The sequence below is a fragment of the Salvelinus sp. IW2-2015 genome, linkage group LG3 (genome assembly GCF_002910315.2).
Source record: "Salvelinus sp. IW2-2015 linkage group LG3, ASM291031v2, whole genome shotgun sequence".
Lineage (NCBI taxonomy): Eukaryota > Metazoa > Chordata > Actinopteri > Salmoniformes > Salmonidae > Salvelinus > Salvelinus sp. IW2-2015.
In genome coordinates, this window is record NC_036840.1 from 22,955,900 (window position 1) to 22,973,497 (window position 17,598).

Sequence of the window (17,598 nt, forward strand, 5' to 3'; positions counted from 1 at the left end):
CAACCTTATTATCCAAACACAGGGAAATCAATTAAATTATTACATAAATTAAATCCTCATAAATCCTCATATAAAAATTAACAAAAACTCTGAATAAACTAAATTGCTATTTGGCCCTCAACAAAGAATACAAATTGGCAGAATATCTCTATTCTGTCAGAGATACAAAACAGAGACAGATCCTGAACAAATACAGGCTCAGCGATCACCAATTGGCTATAGAAAAAGGGAGAAACAAAAAGAGATGGCTACTCAAAGATGAGCGTCTGTGTGGTCACTGCACGACAGGAGGTGGAGACAGAGATGCACGTTTTCCTCTACTGTGAGAAATATTCCCAAATAAGATTATATTTTTTCAAGACATTATCTCAATCAAGTCCCAACTTCTGTGCATTTAAAAATAACAAAGCTGGGAATTATTCTGGGTGAGGGAGAAACTGTAAATATTACTACCAGATATGTATATGATTGCCATCCCATGACCATTAATTCCTGAAGTATTTACATTGTATATAACTGACAGTAATACATAGTGTAACAATCATCCATGTTGTATTTAAATTTATTAGCCATTATTTTTTATGATCATATTTTTATCTAATTAAATGTATTGACCACAGATTACACAATACAACAGAAGAGAGCGAGCGAGAGGAGAGAGAGAGCAAGATGAGAGGAGGGCGAGCGAGCGAGAAGAGAGAACGAGAAGAGAGGGCGAGCGAGAGGGCGAGAGAGAGAGAGCGAGAGGAGTGACGGAGCCCCGAGAGGAGAGCAGAGAGCGCGAGAAGAGCAGAGAGCGCGAGAGGAGAGGCAGAGAGCGCGAGAGAGAGCAGAGAGCGCCGAGAGAGAGCAGAGAGCGCGAGAGAGAGCAGAGAGCGAGAGGAGAGCAGAGAGAGCGAGAGGAGAGCAGAGAGCGCGAGAGGAGAGCAGAGACGCGAAGAGAGCGAGAGAGAGCAGAGAGCGGAAGCAAGCACGAGAGGAGAGAGAGAGGGATCCTTTGGCAGTGTCCTTTGTCTCTGTCATTTAACATGGGAATCTAACAAACAAGAGAATACGCCAACACACACGCGCACACACCAATCTCATATATACAGACAGGACGTACCCTAAACATACACACACACACCCTAAGGAACTCAACCGTAAACGAAGCGATGGAATAGGACTGATGTTAGAACGTTTTCTTGTCTTTTGAGCTGAATCAAATCAGTCAACCATGTGACGTGGTAGGTTATGTTAAAGGAAAGCATATTACCAGTGCGGGGCCATGAATAGTTATGCCTTAGGGACGATTACACAACTATTAGCTAACTGTGAAAGAAGGACCCAGGATATATCCACATAACACTGAATCCTGTGAAAATGTATAGGTTTCGTACAGGTAATGAGATAGCAGATGCTTTATAGATGTTATAGTTGTGGCATATGCGTGTGTGACAGTGCAGAATGAGGTGTACTGACTAGTGAGATATGGCAGAGAACACTACAGCTCAATCCAACAGGTCCTCCTCCCTGTCACTGAAACACTGTTGCACGTAATGGATCAGCACCACACTGAGTAACACTGGAAGCTGTTATAGAGGTGTTCCTACACACACACACACACACATTTAACAGCTTATTCTACGAGAATAAAGATGGAGGCAGTTGCACACATTGCTCCTCCTCGGCCATTTATTGATTCTACACGCTCAGCTAAACCCGGAGAATAGACACACCCTGCTAATTCACCACGCAGATAAGACACACACACAGACACACTGATAGTGGGCGTGCCAAGTTAATCATCGACGAGCAGGTGAATGGTGGCAGAATGGCAGCCAGCTAGATAACCATTCACCATGACAGTCCTCCCGTCTGACCTAAGTCATAAGCTCCACACCATTTAGTCTATTAGACAAACAGTAGGGAGCTACAGCATTAGATTATCCAGCGCCATGACTGTAACCAGAAGGACAAACATAACCAAACTTCCAACCTCAGTCGGGAAGAAAGAAAATAAAGATAAGGAAGAGAGGGAAATGTACACACACGAAGGAGCCAACCGCAAACTAAACGGATGGAATAGGACTGATGTTAGGTCGTTTTTCTCTCTTTTGAGCTGAATCAAATCAGTCAACCATGTACGTGAAGGTTATGTTAAAGGAAGCATATTACTCAGTGCGGGGCCATGAATAGTTTAGGCCTTGGGACGATTACACAACATATTAGCTAACTGTGAAAGAAGGACCCAGGATATATCCACATAACACTGAATAATTGAATCCTGTTGAAAATTGTATAGGTTTTGTACAAGTAATGAGAAGGATAAGATGCGTTATAGATGTTAGTGTGTGTGCGGTGTGACAGTGCAGAATGAGGTGTACTGACTAGTGAGATATGGCAGAGAACACTACAGCTCAATCCACAGGTCCTCCTCCCTGCACTGAAACACTGTTGCACGTTAAATGGATCAGCACCACACTGAGTAACATCTGGAAGCCTGTTATAGAGTGTTCCTACACACACACACATTTAACAGCTTATTCTACGAGAATAAAGATGGAGGCAGTGGCACACATTGCTCCTCTTCGGCCATTTATTGATTCTACGAGCTCAGCTAAACCCGGAGAATACACAACCTGCTAATTCACCACGCAGATATGACACACACACAGAGACACATTGATTGTGGGTGTCAAGGTTAATCATCGACGAGCAGGTGAATGGTCGCAGAATGGCAGCCAGCTAGATAACACGTTCACCATGACAGTCCTCCTGTCTGACCTTAGTCAAACTCCACACCATTTTAGTCTATTAGAACAACAGTAGGGAGCTACAGCATTAGATTATCCAGCGCCATGACTGTAACTGTAGCCAGATGGACAAACAGACCGAACCTCCAAACTCCATTCAAAGGAAGGGGAGGGTAGGGGGATCATGGCGTACCTCTTTTAGGCAGCTCCTGCAGGGCGATGGTATCCCCTCCCCCGTCGTAGGGTAGATAGGGATCAGCCTCGGTTGAGATATCGTCCATGGTTGACTGACAGTCGGTCGCTAAACTAATTTTGCTGTCTCACCGCGTGTTAGCTCCTCGTCGCTAGGCGAACTGCTTATCCGGGAGCAGCCTCCATGTTTTGAACAGCCTCGGAGAGACTTGCTGTGTGTGCGTGTATGTGTGAGACAAGCTGTCTTTTCTCCCCCCCTTCGTCTTTCTCCTCCCTCCCTCCCTAATTCCCTCTCTTTCTCGCTCTCTTCCCCTCCCTCTCCACTGCAGCAGCTGACTGCTAAGGAGCCGGTGATGTCATAGCACGACGAGCTGCAAGCCTGGTTGGTTGGTTGCTAGGGGAGACGACTGGGCTGGGGAGCAGGCAAGGTAGCTTTGGAATGGAACCGTCTATTATAAGGAGGATGGGGGGGTGGCAGAGGGAGGAGCGATAATGCGTAAGAATGCAGAGCGATCAGGCCAGGCTGGCAGAGCCTGTTGAAAGGTGTGCCGGTCGGTCTGATGCATAATATTAGCACTCGGCCTAATCTCTATTCATCAACGAAGAATAAAAGGCTGTGGTATACAGTAGCATATCAGTACTGTAGTGCTACGCCAATATTGATCTGTATTGAACGCTATACAGTCAATGACTCTATTAATTTGCTGCTTGCCATGCATAACTAATTAATATATGTGTTGGTGCACAATCATCAACAAATGAAAATGAACAGCGTTTGTACAGACATACACCACACTGCAGTACTACTAAAATCAAATGTTGTGAAAGCAAAAGCCACAGCATGGGAGAGAGAGAAAAATCCAGAACATGGCATTAGCAACCACCATAAACATGTCAGTGAGACCAGTACTAAGACTGACTCTCTCTTCTTTCCCTTTCCACAAACACTTCCTCTCTCTTTCTCTCTCCCAGACAGGATATGAAACCATTTGTGAGATTTCATCTGATTGTTCATAGCTATGTGTCATGTAGCAAGCAGTACACTGTCACATTTGGCAATGTGGAAGCTCCTCATAAAAATTMAAATGGTAAAACATTGAAAAAGTTATCCTTTTAGATAAAACTATACTAAATATATTCACGTCACCAAATAATTGATTAAAACACACTGTTTTACAATGAAAGTCTACAGTAGCCTCGACAGCACTCTGGAGGATAGCACCATGGTGTAGCCGGAGGACAGCTAGCTTCCGTCCTCTTGGTACATTGACTAAAATACAAAACCTATGAGGCTCTTGGTTCTCTACCCTTCCATAGACTTACACAGTAATTATGGCAATTCATTATGGCAACTTCCAGAGGATGTTGAACTCTTGCAACAGAGCTCTTGCAACATGTTGTCCACCCAATCAAAGGATCAGAGAATGAATCTAGCACTGGATGCATAAGCTACAGCTAGCTAGCACTGCAGTGCATAAAATATGATGAGTAGTTGACTCAAAGGGAGAAGGCCAATTGTTGAACACAGTTTTTYAAAAATGAAGGAGAAGCGAGAGAGATTGTCATTTTTTTCACTTTCACTTACTTASATAACTAGCTAAATGCAGCTGGCTAGTTTAGTTACTCAGAGGGATGCTATGTTAGCTAGCTGGCTATAACTATCCAACACAACACTGTAACTCTTCCAAGTCTAGGTGATATGTTGGTTTTATTAATTTACTGCCCCAGGGCCCACTGGTGTAACTGCCAGTGTAACTGACTATACACTGTAACGTTACTCCATGATTGTAGCGGGTTAACTAACGCATTAGTTCTATTAGCTATGTTGACTAGGAAGTTACTTTAGCTAATATGGGGACAACGATGTAGGCTGTGTGTAGCGGTTATGACATGGTTTGGCTTGGAAAGTTTTTTTTGCCTTGTCACATACAGCTGATGTGTTGTTCATTGAAATCCACAAACAAAGGGAAAAGGTGAGAAGAGAAGAGTGCATAGAGGAAAGAAGGAATATAACGTGGCTATGAAAGTGAACTGTGTTAATGCGTGATCAGGGGTGTATTCATTCCGCCGATTCTGTTGAAAAACTTTTCTTAAACATAACCAAACGGGGATAAAAATACCTGAATTTGTCCAATAGAAACTCTTGTTTGCAACTGTTTGACTAATGATTATTCCCAAGATAAGCTAGATGCAGRCAAGAGTGTGCAAGGCGGTATTGAATGTGTCACTGTTTGTCCATGTCTGTTATCTCAAATTTTTCTTTTGACCTGTTTGCACCTACATTGTAAACTTTCATTAATAGGCTAGGTTTATTCAGACTGTCCTACCAATGGGACATTAAAAACTGCAATATCTTATGTTTCACCGAGACGTGGCTGAATGACGACACAGATGATATAGATCTAGCTGGCTTCTCGGTGCATCGGCAGGACAGAGCAGATACGTCTGGTAAGACGAGGGGCAGGGGTATGTGTCTATTTGTCAATAACTGCTGGTGTGCAATGTCCAATATTAAAGAAGTCTCGAGGTATTGCTYGCCTGAGGTAGAATAACTTATGAAAAGCTGTAGACCACACTATCTCCCAAGAGAGTTCTCATCTATATTATTCGTAGCCGTCCATTTCACACCACAAACCGATGCTGACTCCTACTACACCAGCTCTGATGCTCGTTGGATGTGGCAGGGCTTGACAAATATTACGGACTACAAAGGGAAACCCAGCTGCGAGCTGCCCAGTGACGCATGCCTACCAGACCTGCTAAATGCCTTTTATGCTTAATTCGAGGCAAGCAACACTGAAGCATGCATGAGAGCACCAGCTGTTCCGGACGACTGTGTGATCGCGATCTCCATAGCCGATGTGAGCAAGACCTTTAAACAGGTCAATATTCAAAAAGCCGCAGGGCCAGAAGGATTACCAGGACGTGTGCTCAAAGCATGCGCAGACCAAATGGCAAGTGTCTTCACTGACATTTTCAACCTCTCCCTGACCGAGTCTGTAATACCTACATGTTTCAAACAGACCACCATAGTCCCTGTGCCCAAGAAAGCAAAGGTAACCTGCCTAAATGATTACCACCCTCACGCCGGTAGCCATGAAGCGCTTGAAAGGCTGGTCATGGCTAACATCAACACCATCATGCCAGAAACCCTAGACCCACTCCAATTCGCATACCGCCCCAACAGATCCACAGATGACGCAATCTCAATCGCACTCCACACTGCCCTTTCCCACCTGGACAAAAGGAATAACTACAGTTGAAGTCGGAAGTTTACATACACCTTAGCCAAATACATTTAAACTCAGTTTTTCAGACATTTAATCCTAGTAAAAATTCCCTGTCTTAGGTCAGTTAGGATCACCACTTTATTTWAAAAATGTGAAATGTCAGAATAATAGTTGAGAGAATGATTTATTTCAGCTTGTATTTCTTTCATCACAATCCCTGTGGGTCAGAAGTTAACATACACTCAATTAGTATTTGGTAGCGTTGCATTTAAATTGTTTAACTTGGGTCAAACGTTTTGGGTAGCCTTCCACAAGCTTCCCACAATAAATTGGGTGAATTTTGGCCCATTCCTCCTGACAGAGCTGGTGTAACTGAGTCAGGTTTGTAGGCCTCCTTGCTCGCACACGCTTTTTCAGTTCTGCCCACAAATGTTCTATGGGATTGAGGTCAAGGCTTTGTGATGGCCACTCCAATACCTTGACTTTGTTGTCCTTAAGCCATTTTGCCACAACTTTGGAAGTATGCTTGGGGTCATTGTCCATTTGGAAGACCCATTTCCGACCAAGCTTTAACTTCCTGACTGATGTCTTGAGATGTTGCTTCAATATATCCACATAATTTTCCTTCCTCAGGAAGCCATCTATTTTGTGAAGTGCACCAGTCCCTCCTGCAGCAAAGCACCCCCACAACATGATGCTGCCACCCCGTGCTTCACGGTTAGGATGGTGTTCTTGGGCTTGCAAGCCTAATTTTTCCTCCAAACAAAATGATGGTCATTATGGCCAAACAGTTCTATTTTTGTTTCATCAGACCAGACGACATTTCTCCAAAAAGTACGATCTCTGTCCCCATGTGCAGTTGCAAACCGTAGTCTGGCTTTTTTATGGCGGTTTTGGAGCAGTGGCTTCTTCCTTGCTGAGCGGCCTTTCAGGTTATGTCGATATAGGACTCGTTTTACTGTGGATATAGATACTTTTGTACCTGTTTCCTCCAGCATCTTCACAAGGTCCTTTGCTGTTGTTCTGGGATTGATTTGCACTTCTCGCACCAAAGTACGTTCATCTCTAGGAGACAGAACGTGTCTCCTTCCTGAGCGGTATGACGGCTGCGTCGTCCCATGGTGTTTATACTTGCATACTATTGTTTGTACAGATGATTGTGGTACCTTCAGGCATTTGGAAATTGCGCCCAAGGATGAACCATTTTTTTCTGAGGTCGTGGCTGATTTCTTTTGATTTTCCCATGATGTCAAGCAAAGAGGCACTGAGTTGAAGGTAGGCCTTGAAATACATCCACAGGTACACCTCCAATTGACTCGAATTATGTAAATTAGCCTATCAGAAGCTTCTAAAGCCATAACATAATTTTCTGAAAATTTCCAAGCTGTTTAAAGGCACAGTCAACTTAGTGTATGTAAACTTCTGACCCACTGGAATTGTGATACAGTGAATTATAAGTGAAATAATCTGTCTGTAAACAATTGTTGGAAAAATTACTTGTGTCATGCACAAAGTAGATGCCCTAACCGACTAGCCAAAAATATAGTTTGTTAACAAGACATTTGTGGAGTGGTTGAAAAACAAGTTTTAATGACTCCAACCTAAGTGTATGTAAACTTCCGACTTCGTTATTGTTATGTAATTTTCTTGATACTTTATGATTTAAATATTCATTTTCACAAATKTATTTAGTAAATACTTTCTTAACTCTATTTCTTGAACTGCATTGTTGGTTAGGGGCTTGTATGTAAGCATTTCACTGTAAGGTCTACACCTTTTGTATTTGGCGCATGTGACAAATCAAATTTGATTTGAAGCAACCTCATGATGGGTATAGGGGAAATTCAAGTATCATGTAGTAGCCTAAACTATAAATGTTACATTGAACTGGGTGAATGCTGTAATAGAAATAAGGCCATGCTCATGAAAAAAAATCGTCCTCCCTCATCATAAACGACACTGACCGACACTGGCGTACACGTGTGTGAAACTGTCACACTTCAATAATGCAACAACTGTATCAATTCAGTCACTAGAGCGCTGCACATGTAATGTATATTCACACTACCACTTGTTATTATTAAAGGGATACTTCGGGTTCTTGGCAATGAGGCCCTTCATCTACTTCCCCAGAGTCAGTTGAACTCATGGATACCATTTTTATGTCTCTGTGTGCAGTTTGAAAGGAAGATGCTAACTAGCATTAGCGCAATGACTGGAAACTTATGAGTATCTGCTGCAATGACTGGAATTCTATGGGTATCTGCTGCAATGACTGGAAAACTATGGGTATCTGTTGCAATGACTGAAACTAGCAGATACCTATAGGTCTTCAAGTCATTGTGGTAGCATGCTAGCAGATACCCATACTTCCAGTCATTGCGCTAATGCTAAAAAGCATTGGCTCACAAAACTACCTCCAACTTCCTTCATACTGCATACATACAAATGGTATCCATGAGTTCATCTGACTCTGGGGAAGATGATAAAGGGCCTCATTGCCAAAATCCCGAAGTATCCTTTGGTGTTGGCACCATCAAACCAACCAACGAAGCCCCTACCTGGCTTTCAGCACTGCTCCTGTTGCTAGGTGACGATGGCACAGGTGATGATGTCACCCATCTGGAGCGTGGAATTAAATCCAGCAGACTGTTCAACAGAGTACCCAATTAACATAGCACCAGGGTTCTACAAATCTAGAACTAGAACCAGTGATGTTTTAATTCCACAGTTTTTAATTCCAATATGTCCCATTCCTCTATTCTAAGCCTGGTTCAGGTAGTTCCATTCTGTGCCACTACAGAACATTCCCACAGCTGCCTGTACACCACCACCAGCCCCAACRCACAGTGCATATAAATAGCACCAAGCAGACTAACTGACAGGCAGACAGACAGTCAGGCTAACATGCAAACACTGTGTACTGTAGTGTAAAGTCAATCTTACGGGAGGGATACTGACAGATACAGGTATTTACACTTCCTGGACTGTCACCAGGCTTATGCTGATTGGACAGCAAGCTGCCAAACTGGTTCATGGGAATTTGTCCCTTCACTCCCCTGGGCATGTCTTCGCCCAGTTCCTATTTAACATGTAGGCGTGTGTATATGAACCACAGTGGAATGGCCTATTGCAAGTTTTTTCTGTCTGTCTGTACCAGTTTGTCTTGTTTGTCAAGCTTACCAGCTTTTGTCCTGTCAGCTCCTGTCTTTTCCCAGCCTCTCTTTTCTCGTCCTCCTGATTTTTGACCCTTGCCTGTCCTGACCCTGTACCCGCCACCTGACCACTCTGCCTTGCCTTCCCTGACCCAGGGCCTGCCTGCCTGCCGTCCTGTACCTTTGCTCCACCTCTGGATTACTGAACTCTGTCTGTCCTTGACCCTGAGCCTGCCTGCCATCTTGTACCTTTGCTCCTACTCTGAATTATCGACCCCTGCCTGCCTTGACCTGTCGTTTGCCTGCACCTGTTGTTACAATAAACATTGTTACATCACACAGTCTACACTTGGGTCTTACCTTGATACCTGATAGCACGAACTGGCCATGACTGACCCAGCAGACTTGGACCAGCTCCACAACGCCATCTCCTCCCAAGGAGCCACCATTGGTAGGCACAAGGATTTGCTTCGCGGTCTGATGGAAGGCATTGCGGGAGCAATTCCGGGGGTTGCCTACTAGGCAGCCTACCACGACGGTAACCTCCCAGCCCCTCTGTAACCCAGCTGGTAGCAGCACTATCACCCCTGTTTCCCGGGAACCCCCGTTACCTCCCCGGAGCGCTACGATGGAGATTCCAGAATCTGCTGGGCCTTTCTCTCCCAGTGCTCCCTCGTTTTYGAGCTGCAGCCTTCTTCGTTCCACTCGGACCGCTTGAAGATAGCGTACATTATTAAGCTGATGTCTGGGAGGGCACTCGCCTGGGCCACGGCAGTGTGGGAGCAACAATCYGCCGTCTGCCTCAGTCTGGAGGTATTCGTGGCGGAGGTGAGAAGTTTGAGGCTCCGGTGTTCGGGAGAGAAGCTGCCCGGAAGTTACTCCAGCTTCGGCAGGACACCTTCAGTGTGGCAGACTATGCGGTGGAGTTCCGTACGCTAGCAGGAACCCAGGATACCTGGAACCCGGAAGCGCTGTTTGACACATTCCTGCATGGATTATTGTAGGAGGTAAAGGATGAGCTGGCGGCCCGAGAACTACCGACAGATCTTGACTCACTCATCGCTTTAACCATCCAGATCGATGGTCAGCTACGGGAACGTGGAAGGGAGAAGAGGTCCGATTGCGGTCCTAATCACTCACTCAGGGATCCCACCTTGCAGCTGATGAACTCCGGAAGTCCCCGGCGTCTACGTCCCCGAGAGGATCCAAGCTTCCCCGAGTCCCTCCAAGAGCCTCAGGAGACTGCCGATTCACCTCTTCCCRAGCTGCAACGCGTACACAGACTTGAGACCCAGAATTGTCTGTATTGCAGTACTGCCGGTCATTTTGTGTCTACAGTATCATCAAGAGACCTAGCTCATTCGTTGAAGTGAGTACACTGGTGGGTCTTAAAGATAATTGTTCCTCTCCCCTTACTCGCCCCCTTCTCCATGCCACCCTGCTGTGTGGCGACCAGTCCAAGTCTCTCCAGGTACTTATCGACTCGGGGGCCGAAGTGAGTCTCATGGAAGTTACCCTGGTGTCCGAGCTGGGCATCCCCACTCAACCCCTCTCCATTCCCATGGGTGTTAGAGCGCTGGACGGGCGCTCTATATGCTGGGTCACCCACCAGACCACCACCGTCAACCTACGAGTGTCGGGGAACCACAGTGAGACGATCCAATTCCTGCTGGTTGAATCTCTGCAGGTTCCTGTGGTATTGGGATTCTCTGGGCTCCAGCGACACAATCCCTCCATTGACTGGGCTACTGGTGCCATCGTGGCCTGGAGCCTGTCCTGCAACACTCATTGCCTGAAGTCAGCTCTGCCTGCACCGGGGCGTCTTCCTGGGGGCTTGGAAATTGCCCCGGACCCCTCCGCCAGCTCCGCAGAGTACCAGGACCACCGGGAGGGGTTCAGTAAGACCCGTGCCACTTCGCTTCCGCAGTACTGACCGGTATCCAAGAAGGTCAAGCCTGAGGCGCTGGCACGCCGCTATTGTGCCGCGGCTACACACCCGGAAGCCGAGACCTTCACCCCGGTTCCAAGATCATTAGCTCCTTTGCCGTTTGTCCTCTGTTGCCCCGTACCCTTCGTATTTTTCCAACTTATTCTGTGTCTAGAGTCAAAACCATGTCTGACTGCCCCTTGACTTCTGTTTCTAGGCCCATCCCTCCCYCCCRTGCCATCGATGGCCAGCCAGCGTACACGGTGAGACGCCTCCTGAGGGTTCGACCACAGGGCAGGGGTTTCCAGTACCTGGTTGACYGGGAGGGCTATGTCCCACAGGAGAGGTGCTGAGTTCCCGCTAAAGACATCTTGGACCCGGCCCTYATCACCGGCACCCCTGACCCTGCCTGCACCTTTGCTCCACCTCTGGACTATCGACCCCTGCCTGYCTAGACCTGTCGTTTTCCTGCCCCTGTTGTTACAATAAACATTGTTACTTCACACAGTCTGCACTTGAGTCTTACCTTGATACCTGACAACGTGATGGTTTTTCAATACCGCCAATATCGTTGAAACTATTTCTTTAAAGTTTTTCAAAACATTTAAGTATATTTGTAGCTACTTTTTAAGTATATACCTGCAATGAACTCGTGCAAAACGTTAGGAGAAAAAAAGATTGCATTCTTCATTTCACCTATCWCATTATTTTATATTATGAAGCTTACAGTAGTTCCCCAGAACAGTTGAGCCAGTCACGTATTTGTTTGTAAATACACTTTATATACAAAAGTACGTGGACACCCCTTCAAATTAGTGGATTCGGCTATTTCAGCCACACCGGTTGCTGACAGGTGTATAAAATCGAGCACAGAGCCATGCAATCTCCATAGACAAATACTGACAGTAGAATGGCCTTACTGAAGAGCTCAGTGACTTTCAATGTGGCACCGTCGTAGGATGCCACCTTTCCAACAAGTCATTTCATCAAATTTCTGCCCTRCTAGAGCTGCCCCGATCAATGTAAGTGCTGTTATTGTGAAGTGGAAAGGTCTMGGAGAAACTACGRCTCAGCCATAAAGTGGTAGGCCACACAAGCTCACAGATTGGGGACGTAGTGTATGAACCTAGCTATGAACCTCAAATATCATAGCCGGTTGTATTGACTTCAAGACAGTCTGAATGGCATCAATAAAGCCTATGGGTTGAGTAGAAAATAATATAACCTGATTATGCCAAGGATGCCAGTCCATACACTACTGTTCAAAAGTTTGGGGTCACTTAGAAATGTCCTTGTTTTTGAAAGAAAAGCACATTTTTTTGTCCATTACAATAACATCAAATTGATCAGAAATACAGTGTAGACATTGTTAATGCTGTAAATGACTATTGTAGCTGGAAACGGCTGATTTTTAATGGAATATCTACATAGGCGTACAGAGGCCCATTATCAGCAACCATCACTCCTGTGTTTCAATGGCACGTTGTGTTAGCTCATCCAAGTTTATCATTTTAAAAGGCTAATTGATCATTAGAAAACCCTTTTGCAATTATGTTAGCACAGCTGAAAACTGGTGCCCTGATTAAAGAAGCACTAAAACTGGCCTTCTTTAGACTAGTCGAGTATCTGGAGCGTCAGCATTTGTGGGTTCGATTACAGGCTCAAAATGTCCAGAAACAAATAACTTTCTTCTGAAACTCGTCAGTCTATTCTTGTTCTGAGAAATGAAGGCTATTCCATGCAAGAAATTGCCAAGAAACTGAAGATCTCGTACAACGCTGTGTACTACTCCCTTCACAGAACAGCGCAAACTGTCTCTAACCAAAATAGAAAGATGAGTGGGAGGCCCCGGTGCACAACTGAGCTAGAGGACAAATACATTAGAGTGTCTAGTTTGAGAAACAGACGCCTCACAAGTCCTCAACTGGCAGCTTCATTAAAGAGTACCCGCAAAACGCCAGTCTCAACGTCAACAGCGAAGAGGCGACTCCGAGATGCTGGCAATCTAGGCAGAGTTGCAAAGAAAAAGCCAGATCTCAGACTGGCCAATACATTTTTTWAATTAAGATGGGCAAAAGAACACAGACACTGGACAGAGCAAGATTGGAAAAAGTGTTATGGATAGACAAATCTAAGTTTGAGGTGTTCGGATCACAAAGAAGAACATTCGTGAGACGCAGAAAAAATGAAAAGATGCTGGAGGAGTGCTTGATGCCATCTGTCAAGCATGGTGGAGGCAATGTKATAGTTTGGGGGTGCTTTGGTGGTGGTAAAGTGGGAGATTTGTACAGGGTGAAAGGGATCTTGAAGAAGGACGGCAATCACTTMATTTTGCAACGCCATGACATACCCCGTGGAAGGCGCTTAATTGGAGCCAATTTACTCTTACAACAGGACAATRATCCAAAGCACAGCTCCAAACTATGCAAGAACTATTTAGGGAAGAAGCAGTCAGCTGGTATTCTGTCTATAATGGAGTGGCCAGCACAGTCACCGGATCTCAACCCTATTGAGCTGTTGTGGGAGCAGCTTCACCGGTACGTAAGAAGTGCCCATCAAGCCAATCCAACTTGTGGGATGTGCTTCAGGAAGCATGGGGTGAAATCTCTTCAGATTACCTCAACAAATTGACAACTAGAATGCCAAAGGTCTGCAAGGCTGTAATTGCTGCAAATGAAGGATTCTTTGATGAAAGCAAAGTTCGAAGGACACAATTATTATCAATTTAAAAAAAAAAAAAACATTTATAACCTTGTCAACATCTTGACTACACTGTATTTCCTATTCATTTTGCAACTCATTTCATGTATGTTTTTATGGAAAACAATGACATTTCTAAGTTACCCCAAACTTTTGAACGGTAGTGTAGTTATTACCAAGCATGAGTTTCCCACATATCCTGTACATTGAATATATATATATATATTCACTGATCATGTACACTACCTTTGCAAATAAAGGTGCGATTCAGGTATGAATAGCTTTATTGAAAGAAGTTGAAAGAAGTTAATCATCCAAGTTATAAATACGTAATATTATTAAATAGTATAAATATAAGTTCAATCTGTAATTCAATGCACATCTGGTGGGCATTATAAAAACAGAGGAAGAAAGATGAGGTGGGGAGAGGCGTGAGAAAAAGTGTAATAGACAGAAAGGGAACGAGATAAGAACGGAGGAGCAGGGAAGACAGCATATGATTAATGAATTACTGTGCTACCAAACTTCCTATTCTTTCAGGTCATCACAATTACATAAGTGTCTCTAACAGTGTCTCCTAACCATTCTTGGGCCCCCAGTTGGCCAGAGGGTTATCTTAGATCGGCGATGACGGGACTGGGGGTTGGCATCCTCTCTTACAGTAAAACATACCTGCAGAAGAGAGACAGATGGAGATAGCATGATTAAGCCTTGTGTTTTCTTTCAATTCTAACACTGTCAGTCATCACAATCATTGGGTGAAATGCAAAACTGACCTTGGATCATTAACTCTGGGACAACTACATCTCCATCTGTATTTCAATGTAAAGCATCTCTTTAATAATACTGCCTGTTGACACGACCAAGTGACCTCTCACCTCTGATCATGCTGTGCCCTCTATGTGTCAGGCAGTTCAGAAGCGGGAGTGGTTCACCGACACAGCTGATCTAACCTAGAGGATTTAGGGAGAAGGGGTCGAAATTGTTATTGAGAAAACAAGGTAGTTAAAGAGACAGTGTTMAACAGGAATCTGTGTGTGGCTGCAGAGTACTTTATACTGAAAAACATGCAGACACACGAGGACAAACGATATAGCGTAGTTACTTAAATATAAATAATGGTGTGTCTTACTATTCTCCATGGTTGGTCCTCTTGCCTATTCTTTGAAGGTGGAAGGAGCCAGTTATACACCTGAGCCTGCTTACTGCACAATACAATCCATCAATCAGATTGATACACAACTGTGTGGGTTGTAGGGTGTCTTACTGTTCACATTTTTTTCAATATGGGTGACTCTTAAAAGAGCCTGTTTTGTTTATGTACAGACATCACCCTTACCTGAACAGCACCGTTAAATAAGGTAAACATTTTTATTTATTTATAATTTTACCTGAACGGCACCCTCACCTAAGAAGTATAAATCATAACTGCAGTTGACATACCTAAGTAAATGGAACAATACTCTTATTGCAAGGTGGGTGGCTCTTAAAAGACCCTTTGGTTGTGCATAGTGTGGTATATGGTGTTGCCAGGGAAGTAGGAGGTAAAGGCCTTCCCACACGGATTGCCTCCAGTGCTGCATTGTTGGCCCCCATCCTTGCAACATCCTGCAAAGCAGCAGACCTCTCCTCTGGCACACGGCGGCAAGCTGCAGGTCCCCTCCTGGTCCTTGTGTCCATCCTCATGAAGTTATGCAGGACACAGGTAGCCTTCACACACACCTGAATTTCCCCACGAGGCAGTCCAAGGTGGCCCTGGCCACCCAATCGTGCAGTGCCCTATACGGTAACTGTAGGGAATCGTTTTGGAGGAATCTCCAGTTGCAAGGTATCTGTAGGAATATGGAAGATAATGTCATTATTAGACTTTTACATCACCAGGTCATTGTGGATTACTGAAAGTATAATATCTCTTATAACAAATCATGATAACATTGAATAGATAGATGCATGTGTAGAATGTGACAACAGAAGGATCACATCAAGGATGCCATCAAAAATGAATACTTAAATACTGTTTRWAGCTTGATGATRAGTTGATCATTTGAATCAGCTGTGTAGTGCTAAGGCAAAAACAAAAATGTGCACCACTTTGAGTCCCCAGGACCTGGACTGAGAACCACCGCTCTTCATTGGGACCTCTTCATCTGCATACAACAGGCGTTCATAGCTCTCTGTAGCTGAGGACAGAAAACATCACAAAAAACAGACTTCCTTATACTCCAATTAGACAGCACTGAATATTATGGTACTATTATCATCTCTGTCCTCACTTCTTTCTAGGGACTGGAACTACACAAAAGTACCTGCCCTATTCAGTTGGAGCTGCTATCCTTAGCTAGCTTCCTACAAATGCATTTGAAGTTTGTTTTTTACAATGATAAATACATCACAATAGCTAGCTAATATGAAGTTAGGTAGCTGGTGATATTTAATTAACTTAGCTAACTAGCTGTACAGTATGTAMAGTTGTCTAGATAGCTAGCTAGCTACGTTAGCAGCTCATCTGAGTTAGCCTCCACTGTAGCTAGTTAGCTAAGAATACGTCATTATTTTTACATTTTCAAAATGTATTTACTTACTTCAATAGGTTCTCCCAGCCATGTTGACGATTGGAAACAGGGCAGCAAAGTTTGTCACCAGAGCGGTTAAGAGCATATTACTATTTATCTGTGAATAAATAAATGAAATGTAKAATGGATTAAACTATTTACCCATTTAATAACCAGACCTTATACAAAATGCTGAATTCTTGATGGACTGTACTGAATTATTGATGCACAACCGAACTGCTGCTATATGCTGCCAGCACCGCCACAAGGGTGCCACTCTGGGCGGCCGAAGATGCACGAGGAATTTTACAGCCTGCTAGTGTACACAGACCGTTAGGCGGCCGCATATGTCGGCAAATTGACAAGGGCGGCATTTTCTACGCTAAACTGACCAAGACATACCTCCAACAACATATAAAACCTCACATAATTCTGCCCAAAAACAGTGACAATTTCTCTCAACAAGTGGCATATGGGCTTTTTAGGTGAGCGCTGATGCCGCCCTGTGCCCACTTTGTCAAAKGCAGGGGCGCAAAACATTTTTCTTGTCCATTTCCAGAGCTCCTCTCCAGGGTGCTGTTGCAGACGCACCGCTGCAGCGATCCACCAAMATTCCGTCCAAAAAATGATCTAACATAAATCATGTAGCAGATACAGGATATAGTAAAAATAGCATGTTGCCTTTACTGTAGCCTACAGGCTGGAGATAAAATGTATGACAATGTATTGAGACAGACACTTTTTACATCATGCAGGTTTCTCCGATCAAATAGCCTAACTAAATGGTGCCCAATCAAATAAAAAAAATGCGCTGTCACGTTTACAACATATTCCATAAACAGATCACGTCAACGTAAAATGGACAATTTGGAATGGACTATAACAACTGTTGTCCAGGAGTTTCACCCCATTTTCATGATCAGCGATTTCAAGCTGATCATAGCAACAACAAAAATACTTCTGCATTTCCTGCTGTGTAAACACAATGCAAATAGGCTCATGATAACTCCTAAAAAGTTGAGCAGCTGAAATTCAGGGCTTAAATAGCAAAACTGATTCGTCACAAAGCCAATGCAACCGCCTGTTTTAAAAACGATGGGCCTACCA

At 44.2% G+C, this 17,598-nt stretch overlaps 1 protein-coding gene and 1 long non-coding RNA gene across 8 annotated transcripts in view; both read right to left on the reverse strand.

Moving 5' to 3' along the window:
• The window catches only part of LOC111952872 (H(+)/Cl(-) exchange transporter 3), a 64,025-nt gene that overhangs the window by 25,439 nt on the left and 20,988 nt on the right, over positions 1–17,598 (reverse strand). The window contains exon 1 of one of the 7 annotated variants that reach the window (XM_023971892.2): positions 8,719–8,945. The exons of 4 other annotated variants lie outside the window; for them this stretch is intronic. Coding sequence is in view for 2 of the 3 variants with exons in the window: in XM_023971858.2 (XP_023827626.1) it covers positions 2,929–3,016 (88 nt within the window). In the remaining variant the exon portion in view is untranslated. Of the gene's footprint in view, positions 1–2,928; positions 3,342–8,718; positions 8,946–17,598 lie in introns of those variants that run through there. 2 more of the 7 variants (XM_023971858.2, XM_023971901.2) reach the window with 2 other exon arrangements.
• LOC111952915 (uncharacterized) lies at positions 14,201–16,515 on the reverse strand. The gene is made up of 3 exons (XR_002875784.2): positions 16,028–16,515; positions 14,818–15,771; positions 14,201–14,611 (listed from the first exon to the last, which is right to left on the reverse strand). It is a non-coding gene; the product is annotated as an uncharacterized lncRNA (long non-coding RNA).